The 17,798-nt window shown below is 46.2% G+C and overlaps 1 protein-coding gene across 1 annotated transcript; it reads left to right on the plus strand.

Annotated features, from left to right (window-relative positions):
- The first annotated feature begins 2,366 nt into the window (after nt 1–2,366).
- On the plus strand, nt 2,367–3,077 carry LOC105712120 (small ribosomal subunit protein eS8-like). Its single transcript, XM_064378989.1, has one exon. The coding sequence runs from the start codon at nt 2,415–2,417 to the stop codon at nt 3,039–3,041; it is 627 nt and encodes a 208-aa protein (XP_064235059.1). The 5' UTR covers nt 2,367–2,414; the 3' UTR covers nt 3,042–3,077.
- The last annotated feature ends 14,721 nt before the right edge of the window (nt 3,078–17,798 follow it).

Here is a 17,798-nt window from a genome sequence, read left to right on the forward strand (position 1 = left end):
TGGCATTGGAGAAAACAGCGGCAGTAGGAAGGGCTCTCTCACGTTCCCCTTGCTCTTCTCCTAGAAGGAGGACATCAGATCCTCATTCATGAGGTGTCCTCCTTATATCTGGAGTAAAGGAACATCCTTAGCTCTGAAAACAGGGACACACAAGAAGCTAAACAAACAGGTCCTGCTGGGTTCCCTTCAGTTTATTGCCATTGGATCACATCCTTTTTCCCTGCTAGTCCTGTTTCTTTACAACTGTCCACTTTTCATTAAAGTAAACGTAAGAATGCACAAGTTTAACTATTTTTTTTTTTTTTTTTTTTTTTTTTGAGATGGAGTTTCGCTCTCGTTACTCAGGCTGGAGTGCAATGGCGCGATCTCGGCTCACCGCAACCTCCGCCTCCTGGGTTCAGGCAATTCTCCTGCCTCAGCCTCCTGAGTAGCTGGGATTACAGGCACGCGCCACCATGCCCAGCTAATGTTTTTGTATTTTTAGTAGAGACGGGGTTTCACCATGTTGACCAGGATGGTCTCGATCTCTTGACCTCGTGATTCACCCGCCTCGGCCTCCCAAAGTGCTGGGATTACAGGCTTGAGCCACCGCGCCCGGCAAGTTTAACTATTTCTTTGAGTCTTACATGCTGAAGTTTCCTGTGTCATGTAAAACTTACATTGAATTAAATGTGTATGCCTTTCCTCTCCCTCTTTTTTTTTTTTTTTTTTTTTGAGACAGAGTCTTGCTCTGTTGCCAGGCTGGAGTGCAGTGGCATAAACTTGGCTTACTGCAAAAGGAAGATTGGCCAGGATGGTCTCAATCTCTTGACCTGGTGATCCACTCGCTTCAGCCTCCGAAACTGCTGGGATTATAGGCATGAGCCACCATTCTCGGCCTCTTTTTTTTCTTGAGACAGAGTCTTCAAGCAATTCTTGTGCCTCAGCCTCCGAAGTAGCTGGGACTACAGGCACATGCCACCATGCCTGGCTAATTTTTGTATTTTTAGTAGACAGGCTGGTCTCGAACTCCTGACCTCAAGTGATTTGCCCCGCTCAGCCTCCCAAACCTTTTTGGGATGAAGCCTCACTCTGTCACCCAGGCAGGAGTGCAGTGGCAGGAACTTGACTCACTGCAACCTCCACCTCCTGGGATCAAGCAATTCTCCTGTCTCAGCCTCCCCAGTAGCTGGAATCACAGGTGTGGGTCATCATGCCCAGTAAGCAAATCTTTTTTCCTCTTTTTTCTTTTTTGAGACAGGGTCTCACTCTGTCACTCAGGCTGGAGTGCGGTGGTGCAATCATAGCTCACTGCAGTCTTGACCTCCTAGGCTCAAGTGATCCTCCCATCGCAGCCCCTCAAATATCTGGGATAATAAGTGTGTGCCACCATGCTCAGATGGTTTTTAAATTTTTTTGTAGAGATGGTGGCCTCAGGCGATCCTCCCTTCTGATCCTCTTTCTTTGGCCTCCCAAAGAGCTAGGATCACAGGCATGAATCACCATGCCTGGTTCCTTTTCTCCTGTGAATCTGTCTTTTGTATATAGAGGTCTCATGCATGAACCCTGCAATGGGAAAAAAAATCTTCCCTCCCCATTAGAACCTATGAGGCATTTTGGTGAATGTGGGAGAAAAGAACAGGAAGAGAAGTGACTTCAAAGTTTCTGTAGAAACAGTTCCGGGCTAGTGGGCACAGTGGCTTCTCCCACTTCCCCTCTCTAGGTAGGCCTCCTTGATTTTGTTGGGGCCTCCAGAGTCAGAACTCCACTTTCCCATGGCCAAAGGTCCATAGCCACTTCCTACCCTGCCCCCTGCCCCAGGGAGCTGGTGGCCAACGTGAAGGCCAACTACAGTGAGAAAAAAAGAAAAACCTCCCTTGGTCACTGGACCAAGGGAGGTTTTTTTTTTCATAGGGTTTTGCTCTGCCACCCATGCTGCAGTACAGTGGCCTGATCTCAGCTCACTGCAACCTCTGGCTCCCAGGTTCAAGTGATTCTCATGCCTCAGCCTCCCGAGCAGCTGGGATTATAGGTGCTCGCCATGACACTTGGCTAATTTTTTGTATTTTTACTAGAGACCGGATTTTACCATTGGCCAGGCTGGTTTTGAACTCCTGAGTTCAGGTGATCCACCCACCTCGGCCTCCCAAAGTGCTGGGATTACAGGTGTGAGCCATTGTGCCTGCCCAAGGGAGGTTTTCAATGAGTGAAATTCCATGTGCTTGGGGTTTGAATAAGCCTGGACCTCCTAATTCATTTTTAGTACTCATCATTGATCTGCTTTTAGCATAGTGACCAAGCAATAGATAACTGGTTCACCAGAACCAGAAAGGACAGGTGCTTTCTGGAAGCCTCCTTCTAGGCTGTAAAAAAAAATCAACAAAGTGTATATATCATGAAAAGATGATTTGGCTCTTTCCAGCCAGCGCCAAGCGATGGACATCTCTCGGGACAACTGGCACAAGCGCCGCAAGACCGGGGGCAAGAGAAAGCCCTACCACAAGAAGTGGAAGTATGAGTTGGGGCGCCCAGCTGCCAACACCAAGATTGGCCCCCGCTGCATCCACACAGTCCATGTGCAGGGTGGTAACAAGAAATACCGTGCTCTGAGGCTGGACGTGGGGAATTTCTCCTGGGGCTCAGAGTGTTGTACTCGAAAAACAAGGATCATTGATGTTGTCTATAATGCGTCTAATAACGAGCTGGTCCGTACCAAGACCCTGGTGAAGAATTGCATCGTGCTCATCGACAGCGCACCGTACCGACAGTGGTACGAGTCCCACAATGCGCTGCCCCTGGGCCGCAAGAAGGGAGCCAAGCTGACTCCTGAGGAAGAAGAGATTTTAAACAAAAAACAATCTAAAAAAATTCAGAAGAAATACGACGAAAGGAAAAAGAATTCCAAAATCAGCAGTCTCCTGGAGGAGCAGTTCCAGCAGGGCAAGCTTCTTGCATGCCTCGCTTCAAGGCCGGGACAGTGTGGCCGAGCAGATGGCAATGTGCTAGAGGGCAAAGAGTTGGAGTTCTATCTTAGGAAAATCAAGGCCTGGAAAGGCAAATAAATCCTTGCTTGCTTTCTTCACCCATGTAATAAAGGTGTTTATTGTTCTGTTCAAAAAAAAAAAAAAAAAAAGATGATTTGACAACATATTCCCTAAACATAGCTGAAGAATTTGAAAAAAATCAAAATAAGATTTTAGAGAGAAGCACATTTGCTTTAAAGGAGTGAAGCTCCATGTGCTTCGGGTTTGAATAAGCCTGAGCTTCATACTTCATTTTTCATACTTGCCTTTGATCTGCTTTTAGCATGACAATCAATCAACAAACAGGCCAGGCTCAGTGGCTCACACCTGTAATCCCAGCATTTTGGAAGGCTGAAGTGGGCAGATCACCTGAGGTCGGGAGTTCAAGACCAGCCTGACCAACATGGAGAAACCCGTCTCTACTAAAAATACAAAATTAGCCCAGTGTGGTGGCGCATGCCTGCCATCCCAGCTACTCAGGAGGCTGAGGCAGGACAATCGCTTGAACCCAGGAGGTGGAGGTTGCAGTGAGCTGCGATTGCGCCACTGCACTCCAGCCTGGGCAACAAGAACAAAACTCTGTCTAAAAAAAAAGAAAACAAACATTGGACTGACTACTTGAAGAACGATGGTGGGAGAAACTGTGCTAGATTCATTACCTCCCTACCAGAACTGCAGGGGGAAAACAACATTCTTTCTAGCTTAGTGTTCAGAAGAAATTCCTTTATCAATTTATATCAGTTTTATCAATTTAGACTCTATTAAAATGTGGAGCCACATAAGATTGAAACCTCAGAATACAGAGATGGCCAGGCATGGTGGCTCACCCCTGTAATCCCAGCACTTTAGAGGCCAAGGTGGGCAGATTGCTTGGGCCCAGAAGTTCAAGACCAGCCCAGGCAACATGGTGAAACTCCATCTCTACAAAAAAAATTTTTTTTTATTAGCTGGGTGTGGTGGCATGCCTGTAATCCCACCTACTCAGGAGGCTGAGGTGGGAGGATCACCTGAACCTGGGAGGTTGAGGCTACTATAAGCTGAGATTGTGCCACTGCATTCCAGTCTGAGCAACAGAGTGAGACCCTGTCTCAAAAAAAAAAAAATTAAATTAAAAAAAAAAACCAAAGAGCTGAGGACAGTCTTTCTAGAAACTCAAGAATTAGAATACTAACATGATGTGTCAAAACTGTGGTCATTTTGTATTTTTAGTAGAGACAGGGTTTCACCATGTTGACCAGGCTGGTCTCAAACTCCTGACCTCAGGTGATCCACCTGTCTCAACCTCCTGAAGTGCTGGGATTACAGGTGTGAGCCAAGGTGGGGACCTGTAATCCCAGCTACTTAGTAGGCTGTGGCAGGAGAATTGCTTGAACCCAGTAGGTGGAGGTTGCAGTGAGCTGAGATCATGCCATTGCACTCCAGCCTCGGAGACAAGAGCAAAACTCCATCTCAAAAAAAGAGAGAGAAAAAAAACCCACCTGTGATCTTCCTAGAAACTGTCTAGAAAACCCTGTCTTCACAGGAGCTGTCCAGTCATTTCCCTTCAAGTGCTTGAGAGTGAATAGCCGAAGTGAACAGCATCAACTGCTTGTGTCTCCAGTTCCTCTTCCCGAGGAAATCACACAGTTATTAGCAAGTGTCTGTATGTTGTGAAATTCTTACACCTTATCAAAAGCTCTTCATTAAGAGAAGTGTGTGCCAGCAGGCATAGCAATAACAGCCTCAGACAAACAGACAGACACACACCCTTTAGAAATTCAGAACATTCGTGCCTGTGTCAACAAGATTTCAGATAAGCACAAACCTAAGAATCCAAGCATCATGTTCAACCTGCCCTCACCTCACCTGCCTCTGCCTGCAACATAGTTTCATGCATTTTTATTAGGTAGCCAACCGTCATCCCGATTTGTGTCTACTTTGGCATTGCACTAGGAAATACAGTTTCTAACTTTTAGAATAAAAATATTTTTTCTGTATTACTGGACTGTGAATTGCAATAACTTAATTAAGGTATAAAAGATCTATGATAGCCGGGAATAGTGGCTCACACCTGTAATTCCAGCACTTTGGGAGGCTGAGGTGGGTGGGTCATTGGAGATCAGGAGTTAGAGACTCTCTTGTCCAACATGGTAAAACCCCGTTTCTACTAAAAATACAAAAATTAGCTGGGCGTGGTGGCATGTAGGCATGTACCTGTAATTCTAGCTATTTGGGAGGCTGAGGCAGGAGAATCTCTTGAACCTGGGAGGTGGAGGTTGCAGTGAGCCGAGATCATACCACTGCACTACAGCACTGGCAACAAAGTGAGACTGTCTCAAAAAAAAAAGAAAGGAAAAAAAGAAAAAAATATCTATCATATGTACTTTTTAAAAATCACATTTGGGCTGGGCACAGTGGCTCATGCCTGTAATCCCAACACTTTGGGAGGCTGAGGCGGTCGGATCACCTGAGGTTGAGAGTTCGAGACCAGCCTGACCAACATGGAGAAACCCTGTCTCTACCAAAAATACAAAATTAGCCGGGCATGGTGGTGCATGCCTGTAATCCCAGCTATTCAGGAGGCTGAGGCAGGAGAATCGCTTGAAGCTGGAAGGCCGAGGTTGCGGTGAGCCGAGATGGCGCCATTGCACTCCAGCCTGGGCAACAAGAGCAAGAAAGAAAATCACATTTGAAATGAACGTAATGATTTACTTTAGACACCATGAAAATATGGCCCACATTTACATGAATTACACAGCAGGTTTATCTTGACCACGGGTCTTATCATGACTCATGCAGATTTATTGACTGTTGGTGGAGCTGATGGAGCAATGCTTTTAAAGTTGCCTCCAGAGACCACACCACTACTGATTCACATCTAACATTTTGGTAAAAATGGTTCAAAAATATTACAGTCTGTCATTCATGATGCATTTAAGTGAATCTCTATTACGTTCAGTAACAATTTTTAGAAAAGAAAAAAATGAATAAATAAAAAGGAATTTATCAAAGTACAGGGAAAAAAAGAGAAAAGTTCAGACAAACTTTTCCCTTGGATTTGGTTACTTTAAAGCACCCCAGGCCTATGAATTTGGTTCCTTCTCCACATAAAATAGCTTCTCTCATTCCCGTTCTCAGGAACAAGTCTGGGTTGTTTGCCCAAGGGTGGCTGGTGACAGTTCCTTGTATTAGGCAAAGGCATTGGTGGCCTTTGGCCAAAAGAGCTGGGCAGGGAACTGTGGCCAGAGTACATGGAAACCCAGAGCTTCAACAGCAGTGAGTCAGAAGTGGGTCAACTATGGAAGTTGAGGGCCCAGAAATACCAGAGCACTGAGCAAAGACAGGAAGGCAGAGTCCAGGCACCTGTCAGCTAAGGCACTTGGTTAGACTTGAAGCACTAAATCAAGACATGGTCAAACAGCCGGGCAGGGTGGCTCATGTCTGTAACCCCAGCACTTTGAGAGGCCAAGGCAAGAGGGTGGCAATTTGGGAAGCTGAGGCAGGAGGATCGCTTAAGCCTAGGGTAATATAGGGAGACCCTTTTTCTACAAAAAATAATTTAAAAAAAAATTATTGGATGGGCATGGTGGCTCATGCCTGTAATTCCAACACTTTGTGAGGCTGAGGTGGGTGGATCTCCTGAGGTCAGGTGTTTGAGACCAGCCTGTTCAACATGGTGAAAACCCATCTCTACTAAAAATACAAAAAACTAGCCGGGCCTGGTGGCACGTGCCTGTAGTCCCAGCTACTCAGGAGGCTAAGGCAGGAGAATCGCTTGTAACCTGGGAGGCGGAGGTTGCAGTGAGCTGAGATTGCACCCCTGCACTCCAGCCTGGGCAACAGAGTGAGACTCTGTCTCAAAAAAAAAAATTATTAATAGCTGGGTGGGATGGCATGTACCCGTAGTACCAGCTACTTAGGAGGCTAAGGTGGAGGATTGCTTAAGCCCAGAAGGTTGAGATTGCAGTGAGCCATGATCACACCATCGCACTCCAGCCTAGGCAACAGAGTGAGACTCTATTTAAGAAAAAAAAAAAAAAAGGCATGGTCAAAGAGTGTGGCCTTTTTGGACAGGTGCGGTGGCTCACGCCTGTAATCCCAGCACTTTGGGAGGACAAGGCAGGCGGATCATGAGGTCAGGAGTTTGAGACCAGCCTGGACAGCATGGTGAAACCCCGTCTCTGTAAAAAATACAAAAATTAGCCCTCGTGGTGGTGCCTATAGTCCCAGCTACTTGGGAGACTAAGGCAGAATTGCTTGAATCCAGGAGGTGGAAGTTAAAGTGAGCCGAGATTGCACCACTGCACTCCAGCCTGGGGGACAGAGTGAGACTCCAGCTCAGAAAAAAAGCAAAACAGAATGTAGCCGAGCGTGGTGGCTCACGCCTGTAATCCCAGCACTTTGGAAGGCTGAGGCGGGCAGATCACAAGGTCAGGAGATCGAGACCATCCTGGCTAACATGGTGAAACCTGTCTCTACTAAAAATACAAAAAATTAGCCAGGCGTGGTGGCACACGCCTGTAGTCCCAGCTACTTGGGAGGCTGAGGCGGGAGAATCCCTTGAACCCGGGAGGTGGAGGTTGCAGTGAGCTGACATTATGCCACTGCACTCCAGCCTGTGTGACAGAGCAAGACTCCATCTGAAAAAAAAAAAGAATGTGGCCTTTGCTCATTTGATTTCCTCCCCTCAGTTCTGCACCTTCCACTAATGCACATGCCCTTTTTTCTGTATTCAAAACCTGCTCCCCTTGTAAGGTGATGGCCACACTCTGTGTTTCACAAAGCCTTCCCTGCTGACTCTCAGCCACAGCTGTTCTCCCTTTATTTGATTTACACTATGTATCATCTGTAAAACTCATTTAGGACGTCACCTCACGATGTCTTTTTACATTGCTGGAACTGCTGTTCTGTGTGTCTTGCTTCTCCAAGCCAGACAATAAGCTCCTTGAGGGCAGAGCCTGACCAACAGGGAGGGAGGCCAGACCCAGAACCACATTTCCAGGGCTCAGGCTTGCTCATCCAGGAGGGACCCTCTGGCCTATGGTTGGTTACATTTTCCTGAATAGAGACAGGATTGTTCTCAGAGTCTGAAGTGGGGGTTGAATCTTCAGGGTTAAGTGGTCCCAGCACAGCCTTGTTGGTGTTCCTGGTGGTGCTTTCTGACTATATACCCTCTTACCATTTTTTTCTCCAATTCTTAATTATTTATTTATTTATTTATTTATTTATTTATTTATTTATTAGTTTTGAGACAGAATCTTGCTCTGTTACCCAGGCTGGAGTACAGTGGCATGATCTCAGCTCACTGCAACCTCCACCTCCCTGGTTCAAGCAATTCCTCTGCCTCAGCCTCCTCCTAAGTAACTAAGATCACAGGCACCTGCCACCACACCCAGCTATTTCTTTTTTTTTTTTTTTCTTGCATTTTTAGTAGAGATGGGGTTTCACTATGTTGGCCAGGCTGGTCTTGAACTCCTAAACTCAGGTGACCTGCTTGCCTCGGCCTCCCAAAGTGCTGGGATTACAGGCGTGAGCCACCATGCCTGGCCTCCTATTCTCTTTTAAACCACGCTGGTGCAGTCTTTTCTAGATTACAGGAAATTGTTCCCTCTTTCTTAAATCTACAAATATTCTATTTTACTATATCCCAATAATACCTTGACTCTTTTTTCTTTTTTTTTTCTGAGCCGAGATTGCACCACTCACTCAGCCGCCCAGGCTAGAGTACAGTGGTGCAATCTTGGCTCACGGCAACCACTGTCTCCCCAGTTCAAGTGATTCTCCCGTCTCAGCCTCCCAAGTAGCTGGGATTACAGGCACCCACCATCATGCCCAGCTAATTTTTGTATTTTAGTAGAGATGGGGGTTTTACCACGTTGGCCAGGCTGGTCTTGAACTCCTGACCTCAGGTGATCCTCCCACCTTGGCCTCCCAAAGTGCTAGGATTACAGGAGTGAGCCATTGTGTCTGGCCAGTGCCTTGACTCTTGACTCCTGAATCTTGACAAGCCTCTAATCATCCCATCTCTAGCTTTCTTGACCCACTGTTTTTTTTTGAGATAGTGTCTCACTCAGTTGCCCAGGCTCAAATGCAGTGGCGTGATCATAGTTTACTGCAGCCTCACCTTCTGGGCTCAAGGGATCCTCCTGCCTCAACCTCCCAAAGCATTGGGATTACAGGCAGGAGATACCCCAGTGTCCAGCCTCACAAGCCACTTCTTACAATCCCATGTGCGTCTTATTATTCATCCTTTTGTTTTTCTTTTCTTTTTGGAGAAGGAGTCTTGCTCTGTCATCCAGGCTGGAGTGCAGTGATGCAATCCCAGCTCACCGCAACCTCCGCCTTCTGGGTTCAAGTGATTCTCCTGCCTCAGCCTCCCGAGTAGCTGGGATTACAGGCATCCACCACCATGCCCAGCTAATTTTTGTATTTTAGTTAGAGACAGGGTTTCACCATGTCGATCAGGCTGGTCTCAAATTCCTGACATCAAGCGACTCGCCTGTCTCGGCCTCCCAAAGTGCTGGGATTACAGGTGTGAGCCGCCATGCCCAGCCTATTATTCATCCTTTACTGTGCATTCTGGAGCATGTGCTTTTAAGATCAGGTGAACAGATGGACTCCCCCAGCGGCTGCCTTGGAGCTTTGGTGTTACATCTGTGCTGTTCAGTTGGGACATTGCTGGCATTGGGGCCAGAGGGAGGCAGTTCTGTGTCCTTGGATTAAAGGACTTTTAACGTCCCTGGCCTCCTCCACTCACTGAGAACCAACATTGCCACCCATGAGTACAACAAGCAAAAATGTCCCCAAAAATGTCCATATGGGCCCTAGGGAAGGTGAAGCACACCCAGCTGAGTCACCTGCTCTTGATGCTGCCTCCCCGCCCTGCTCCTCAAATACACACACACTGTCTCCCTAAAGGGGATTGCTTGTGCCTCTAACAATAGACAGTTTCTTTTTTGAAAGCTTGTTATATCTTTAAGTCATTCTTCCTTTTGGCATTTTTGGCTTAGAGTGTGTATTACACTCAAAAATATTTTGTTTTGTTTTCTTTTTCTTAGTTTTCGTTTTTGTTTTTGCTTTTTGAGACAGGGTCCTGCTCCATCACCCAGGCTGGAGTGCAGTGGTGTGAGCAAGGCTCACTACAACCTCAGCCTCCTGCCCTCAAGCAATCCTCCCGCCTCAGCTTCCTGAGTAGCTGGGACTACAGGTGCGCGCCACCACGCCTTGCTAATTTGTATGTATTTTCTTTTTATATATATACAGATCGGGTTTTGCCATGTTGCTCAAGCTGGTCTCGAACTCCTGAGCTAAAACGATTGCCTCACCTCAGCTTCCCAAAGTGCTGGAATTACAGGCATGAGCCACAGCGCCCTGCTGCATTTTACTTGTTATTATGGGAAATTTCAAACATACACACAAATAAAGACAGTAGTATAATGAACTCCTGTGAATCTATCAACTGGTTTCAACAATGATCAACTCACAGACAATCCTGTTTGTTCTTTTCCCTTCTTTCTTTTAGATTTTTTAAATTAGAGGCGGATCTCACTATGTTGCTGAATTAGAGTGCAGTGGCATCTGACTGGCACAATCACAGGGCACTGCAGCCTGGTACTCCCGGGCTCAAGGGATGCTCTTGCCTCAGCCTTCAAAGTAGCTGGGACCACAGGTGTGCACCATCATGCCGGCTGACAATCCCGTCTTCTCTATACCCTCACCTAGCTATCCTCAGCTCCTTTCCTGCTGCCACTAGATAATTTTGAAGCAAATGATAGGCATTATATCATCAAGTGTATGTACCTTTTGGATAAACTTTCTGATATCTTTTTTTTTTTTGAAACAGAATCTCGCTCTGTCGCCCCAGCCAGAGTGCAGTGGCGTGATCTCCACCTTCCAGTGTTGCTCACTTGCAACCTCCATCTCTCAGACTCAAGCGATCCTCCCACCTCAGCCTCCAAAGTGCCTGGTACTATAGGTGTGCACCACCACGCCTGACTAATTTTTGTATTTTTAGTAGAGATGGAGTTTTGCCATGTTGCCCAGGCTGGTCTTGAACTCCTAGCCTCAAGCCATCCTCCCGCCTCGGTCTCCCAAAGTGCTAGGATTACAGGCGTGAACCACTGCGCCCAGCCAAACTTTCTGATATCGTTTTGCTTTTTTATTTTATTATATTTATTCATTTATTTATTGGTTTATTTTTGAGATGAAGTTTCACTCTTACTGCCCAGGCTGGAGTGCAATGGCGCAATCTCGCCTCACTGCAACCTCCACCTCCCAGGCTCAAGGGATCTCCTGCCTCAGCCTCCCAAGTAGCTGGGATTACAGGCATGTACCACCACGCCTGGCTAATTTTTGTATTTTTAGTAGAGCTGGGGTTTCTCCATGACCTCAGGTGATCCACCCTCCTGACCTCGGGTGATCCACCCGCCTTGGCCTTTCAAAGTGCCGGGATTACCGGTATGAGCCATGGCGCCCGGCCATCTTTTTGCTTTTAGAAATCAACAAAGGTTAAGGTGAAACACTTAACCCTTCCTTACTTCCTTTACTTGCTTCACTCTCTAGACCCCTGCCTTCCATATCACTTCCACCTGCCTCCTGGGTTGCCAGATTTGACTCCAGGGTTAGAGCTACCTTCCTTTCTTTTTTTTTTTTTTTTTGAGATGGAGTTTCGCTCTTGTTACCCAGGCTGGAGTGCAATGGCGCGATCTTGGCTCACCACAACCTCCGCCTCCTGGGTTCAGGCAATTCTCCTGCCTCAGCCTCCTGAGTAGCTGGGATTACAGGCACGTGCCACCATGCCCAGCTAATTTTTTGTATTAGTAGAGACGGGGTTTCATCATGTTGACCAGGATGGTCTCAATCTCTTGACCTCATGATCCACCCACCTCCCAAAGTGCTGGGATTACAGGCTTGAGCCACCGTGCCCGGCCCCCTTCCTTTCTTCCTTTACCCTCTGAGACAAAAATGCTAGGACAAGTTCAGGATTTACTAGATGCTCTGTGTTTTTGGCAGAAGGAGACTTTCAGCAGCTGTTTGGATCACGCAAGCTTTGTTACTATTCTGTGTTTCATCTGTGTTAGTTTGGTGATCTATATGAGGCAATTGGCATTCACATCTCTATCCGGTGGAGCGAAATATAGTTTAACACCACCAGAATATCACGTCTGTTTCTACCCTTCCTTGGGTTTCCTGGAAAGCTCTCTCCCAGGCTGGGAGCTCTGAGTCCATGATTTCACCAGTCCTCCTGTTTCCTTGCCTGTCTTGCAGATTGAAAAAAAGGTAAGTCCTTCTGCCGATGGACTGATGGGAGTTACAATTCCCATCCCAGTACTTAAGGAAACCAAAGAGATGGCTTTTCAATTTTATATGTAGAACTGTTTTGAAAATGAGGAGAAAATGTGTTGACTCAGTTAATGGCTGGGTAGTAATATGCACGGACGATTGAAACACTTGGCTCCTCAGGATTGGTTCTTAAAGAATTAGCATGATCCAGTGGGGCGTCCTGCTTTCTTCCTTCCTCCCCCTTCTTGGGGTGCCTTTGCTGGCTATTTGATTGCCTGCTGGTTAGAACTGACTGACCCTACTGACTGGGGCAGCTCTCTGAAAACAAACTGATGAACCGTATCAACACTAAGCCTGACCCGAAGCGGTGTTAAGAGCCAAGTCATTGATGCCGAGGCTCCCCGGCTCTTCGGTTTACGCTGGGAGTCATGACCTTGACCTGGAATGCAGTTTTTGAGCCCGTTCTCTCCATGAATCATAGCCCTCCTCCGTTTTTCCCTCCTAAATGTAACTCCCCTCTGACTCTACTTCTGGATGGGTATTTAAAAAGAGTGTAGACCTGATCGAAGAATAGTCTGGACGCTCAAGCGGCATGTGGCTCCTGTGGAAAGATGTTAAATGCTCATAGCTAGCACACCGCAGAAACGCTTAGATCCTTCTATTCAGTTAGCAGGTGACCTGTTGTTTAGAAACATCTCAGCAGAAGAGTATTCTATCCAAATTCCACTCCTACAAAGGGACGTAATTTTGACTGCTTTATCTTCCTTTGTGCTTGTAACACGAACTCCGGAGTAGAAGGTGCAGTGGTATTATCAGACACTGGCCCAACATCCAGAGTGGTTTAAGCAACTTGCCTAAAATCTAACAATTCATTAACAGGGGAGTCTGGAGACTATGTCTCTGCTAGAATAGAAAGTACAGTTTGCCAGCCAGGTGTGGTGGCTCATGCCTGTAATCCCAGCACTTTGGGAGGCCAAGGCAGGCAGATCACCTGAGGTCGGGAGTTTGAGACTAGCCTGACCAACATGGCAAAACCCTGTCTGTACTAAAAATACAAAATTTGCTGGGCGAGGTGGTGCATGCCTGTAATCCCAGCTACTCGGAGGCTGAGGCAGAAGAATTGCTTGAACCCGGGAGGTGGAGGCTGTGATGAGCCAAGATCATGCCACTGCACTCCAGCATGGGCAACAGAGTGAGACTCCATCTCAAAAGAAAAAAAAAAAAGGCCAGGGGCAGTGGCTCACGCTTGTAATCCCGGCACTTTGGGAGGCTGAGGCAGGTGGATCACCTGAGGTCAGGAGTTCGAGACCAGCCTGGCCAACATGGCAAAACCCTGTCTACACTAAAAATATAAAAATTAGCTGGGTGTGGTGGTGCGTGCCTGTAATCCCAGCTACTCAGGAGGCTGAGGCAAGAGAATCACTTGAACCAGGGAGTCGGAGGTTGCAGTGAGCCGAGATCTCCACACTGCACTCCAGCGAGACTCCGTCTAAAAAAAAAAAAAAAAAAAAAAGTTTGCCATGCCCTGTCCACACTTCTATCTGCTTTTGTCAAAGTCATAGTTTATAGTAAGGCAGCCCAGCATGACCATTTAAGTGGCCATTGGCAACCCAGCAGATCACCGTTGGGAACTGTAGTGTGCACGCACGTGGAGACAGAGGACCCCTATCCTTGCCGACCTCTCGGAGTTGTTGGTGGCAGCAAAAAGCACGAGGGTATGTGACTTCCTGTGTAAACTGTGAAATCCTATTCAAGTGAAGACAGTGATGATGATACTAATACCATGACATCTGTGGAGTAATTTTGGCTAGCAAGTTTGAGCTGAATTCTTCATGCATCATCTCATTTCATTCCCATAACAATCTTATGTTTTTGTTATAATCATTATTTCTATATACATATAGTATAAATATAGCAATAACATATATGTGTTTAGTATGCCATATTTAGTGCTATAAAAACTCTCTGGAGGCCAGGTGCAGTGGCTCATGCCTGTAATCTCAGCAATTTGGAAGGTTGAATTGGGAGGACCACAGGAGGCCAAGAATTTGAGACCAATCTGGGCAACACAGTGAGACTCTATCTCTACAAAAGTTTAAGAAATAAAATTAAAAATTAGCTGGGCATGGTGGTACACGCTTGTAGTCCCAGCTACTTGGAGAGTAAGGAGGGAGGATTGTTTGAGCCCAGGAGTTTAAGAATGCAGTAAGCTATGATCATGCCACTGCACCCCAGCCTGGGTGACAGAGTGAGACCCTCCCTCAAAATAAACACACACACACATGCAAACTCTCTGGGCCAATACTACTCCAAATCATTGATGCCTACTACAAAAATACAAAAAGCACAAGAAAACCAGTGGGTAGGCCAGGCACGGTGGCTCACGCCTGTAATCCCAGCACTTTGAGAGGCCGAGGTGGATGGATCACCTAAGATCTGGAGTTCGAAAGGCCGGGTGCGGTGGCTCACGCCTGTAATCCTAGCACTTTGGGAGGCCGAGGTAGGTGGATCACCTGAGGTCAGGAGTTCAAGACCAGCCTGGCCATCATGGTGAAACCCCATCTTTAAAAAAAAAAAAAAAAAAATCTGGGGCTCGAGACCAGCCTGACCAACATGGTGAAACCCCTGTCTCTACTAAAAATTCATGCATATATATACAAGTATATATGTATATCTCTATACATATATACATATATATACATGTATATATACACATACACACACACACACACATACACATATATATATATATGAGAGAGAGAGAGTTTTTTTTTTTTGAGGCAGGATCTTGCTCTGTTGCCCAGGCTGGAGTGCAGTGGCACAGTCATGGCTCACTTGCAGCCTTGACCTCCTGGGCTCAAGCAGTACTCCTGCCTTGGCCTCCTGAGTAGCTGGAACTACAGGCACGTGCCACCACAACTGGCTAAAAATATATACATATTCTTTGTTTTTTTTTTGAGATGGAGTTTCGCCCTTGTTACCCAGGCTGGAGTGCAATGGCGCGATCTCGACTCACCGCAACCTCTGCCTCCTGGGTTCAAGCAATTCTCCTGCCTCAGCCTCCTGAGTAGCTGGGATTACAGGCACACGCCACCATGCCCAGCTAATTTTTTGTATTTTTAGTAGAGACGGGGTTTCACCATGTTGACCAGGATGGTCTCGATCTCTTGACCTCGTGATCCACCCGCCTCGGCCTCCCAAAGTGCTGGGATTACAGGCGTGAGCCACCGCGCCCGGCCTATTCTTAAAAATGATTATATCAGCAATGACCTGCAATTTATAAAGAACAAGAACAAAGCTTATCTTTAAAATCATCATTTTAATAATCATCCATTGCCACTCCTTCAGTCAGAGTTTCTCTAGGTGGTAGCTGCTTTGCTCACTCCTATTCTTTAACATAGCAAAAGAAGAAGCCTTCAAATGAGGTTAAAATGAAACCAGAGACAGTGAAGACAGAACCAGAGGCTGAGAAGAGGAAATACCAGCTTCTTTCAGGATGATGTTATTTCCTTTTTAAAGACAAAAAAACCCAACAGCCATCTTTTTATATTGAATTGACAAGGCATGAATTGTAGTACAGTTCCTAAATGTTTAATAAAAGGGACATAATTTAATAAATTATAGTACTGTGAAACAATGGAGTATTATGAGCCAATTAAAATGAATTTTTCAGGCTGGGTACAGTGGCTTACACCTGTAATCCCAGCACTTTGAGAGGCTGAGGCAGGTGGATTGCTTGAGATCAGAAGTTTGAGTCCAGCCTGGCCAACACGGTGAAACCCCGTCTCTACTAAAAATACAAAAATTAGCCGGGCATGGTGACAGGCACTTGTAATCACAGCTACTCGGGAAGCTGAGGCAGGGGAATCGCTTGAGCCCGGGAGGCAGAGGTTGCAGTGAGCTTAGATGATGCCACTGCACTCCAGCCTGGGCAACAGAGACTCTGTCTCAAAAAAAAAAAAAAAAAAAAAAAAAGAATTTTTTAATGGGGAACACTTTAGTATGAAGAAATCTGCAAGATAAAGTAATAAATGATAAAAATCAGAATATAAAACGTTATGGGTGTTATGATTACAAGGTTGTTTTATACATACACACAAGATAGGCATTGCAGTATTAACAGAGGTTATCAGATGTTGAAGTTATAGCTTTAAAAAATTTTATTATTGCTGGGCGCGGTGGCTCACGCCTGTAATCCCAGCACTTTGGGAGGCCAAGGCGGGTGGATCACGAGGTCAAGAGATGGAGACCATCCTGGTCAACATGGTGAAACCCCGCCTCTACTAAAAATACAAAAAATTAGCTGGGCATGGTGGCGCGTGCCTGTAATCCCAGCTACTCAAGAGGCTGAGGCAGGAGAATTGCTTGAACCCAGGAGGCAGAGGTTGCGGTGAGCCGAGATCGCGCCATTGCACTCCAGCCTGGGTAACAAGAGCAAAACTCCATCTCAAAAAAAAAAAAAAAATTATTATTATACTCTTTATTTTCCAAATATTTATATGGGCATTTATTATTTTTATAATAAAAATTGGATGTAAAATAATAAAGGGTTTGCTATTGTGGTTAAACTGTAGATGAGAGTTACTGAAGATTACAGTTTCCAAAAGTAAATATGTGGTTTTAATAGTCCTGTTCCATTGTGAGTAGAAACAATTTTTCTGCTGGGCGTGGTGGCTCACGCCTGTAATCCCAACACTTTGGGAGGCCGAGGCAGGAGGATCATGAAGTCAGGAGTTCAAGGCCAACCTGGCCAACATGGTGAAACCCCATCTCTACTAAAAATGCAAAAATTAGCCGGTCATAATGGTGCATGGCTGTAATCCCAGCTACTTGGGAGGCTGAGGCAGGAGAATTGCTTAGACCCAGGACGTGGAGGTTGCAGTGAGCTGAAATCACAGCACTGCACTCCAGCCTAGGTGACAGAGCAAGACTCCATCTCAGAGAAAAAGAAAGTTTTTTTAGCAGATTCCTATTGCACTAAGTGGTTCAGATCTTCTCAGCAGGTATAGAATTTTTCAGGAGTGTGTGTTAAATGCTTTGGCCAAATGACTTTCAGACAACTGGGGCTCAGCCCAGCAAAGGAATCCTGCAGTGCACTAAGAGTTTCCTTCTAATTTAAAGGAGATTATTTCTTTTTTCTCCTTCCTCCCTCCCTCCCTCTCTCCCTCCCTTCCTTCTTTCCTTTTTCTTTTTTCTCCTTCCTTCCCTCCCTCCCTCCTTCCCTCCCTCCCACCCTTCCTTCTTCCCTTTCTTCCTTCCTTCCTTCTTTTCTGGTGTTCCAGGCTGGAGTGCAGTGGCATGATCTTGGCTCACTGCAACCTCTTGCCTCCCAGGTTTAAGCAATTCTCCTGCCTCAGCCTTCTGAGTAGCTGGGATTACAGGCATGCACCACCACAACCGGCTAATTCTGTATTTTTAGTAGAAAGCCATTTAGGCCAAATGGTTTTCACCATATGGGCCAGGCTGGTCTTGAACTCCTGACCTCAGGTGATCTGCCCACCTCAGCCTCCCAAAGTGTTGGGATTACAGGTGCGA

Source organism: Aotus nancymaae, unplaced genomic scaffold (assembly GCF_030222135.1).
Source record: "Aotus nancymaae isolate 86718 unplaced genomic scaffold, 86718_ANA_hifiasm-v0.15.2.pri h1tg000020l, whole genome shotgun sequence".
NCBI classification, from domain to species: domain Eukaryota; kingdom Metazoa; phylum Chordata; class Mammalia; order Primates; family Aotidae; genus Aotus; species Aotus nancymaae.

Coding starts and splice junctions, on each gene's coding strand:
- LOC105712120 (XM_064378989.1), top strand. CDS start 2,415: ATGGACATCTCTCGGGACAACTGGCACAAGCGCCGCAAGACCGGGGGC.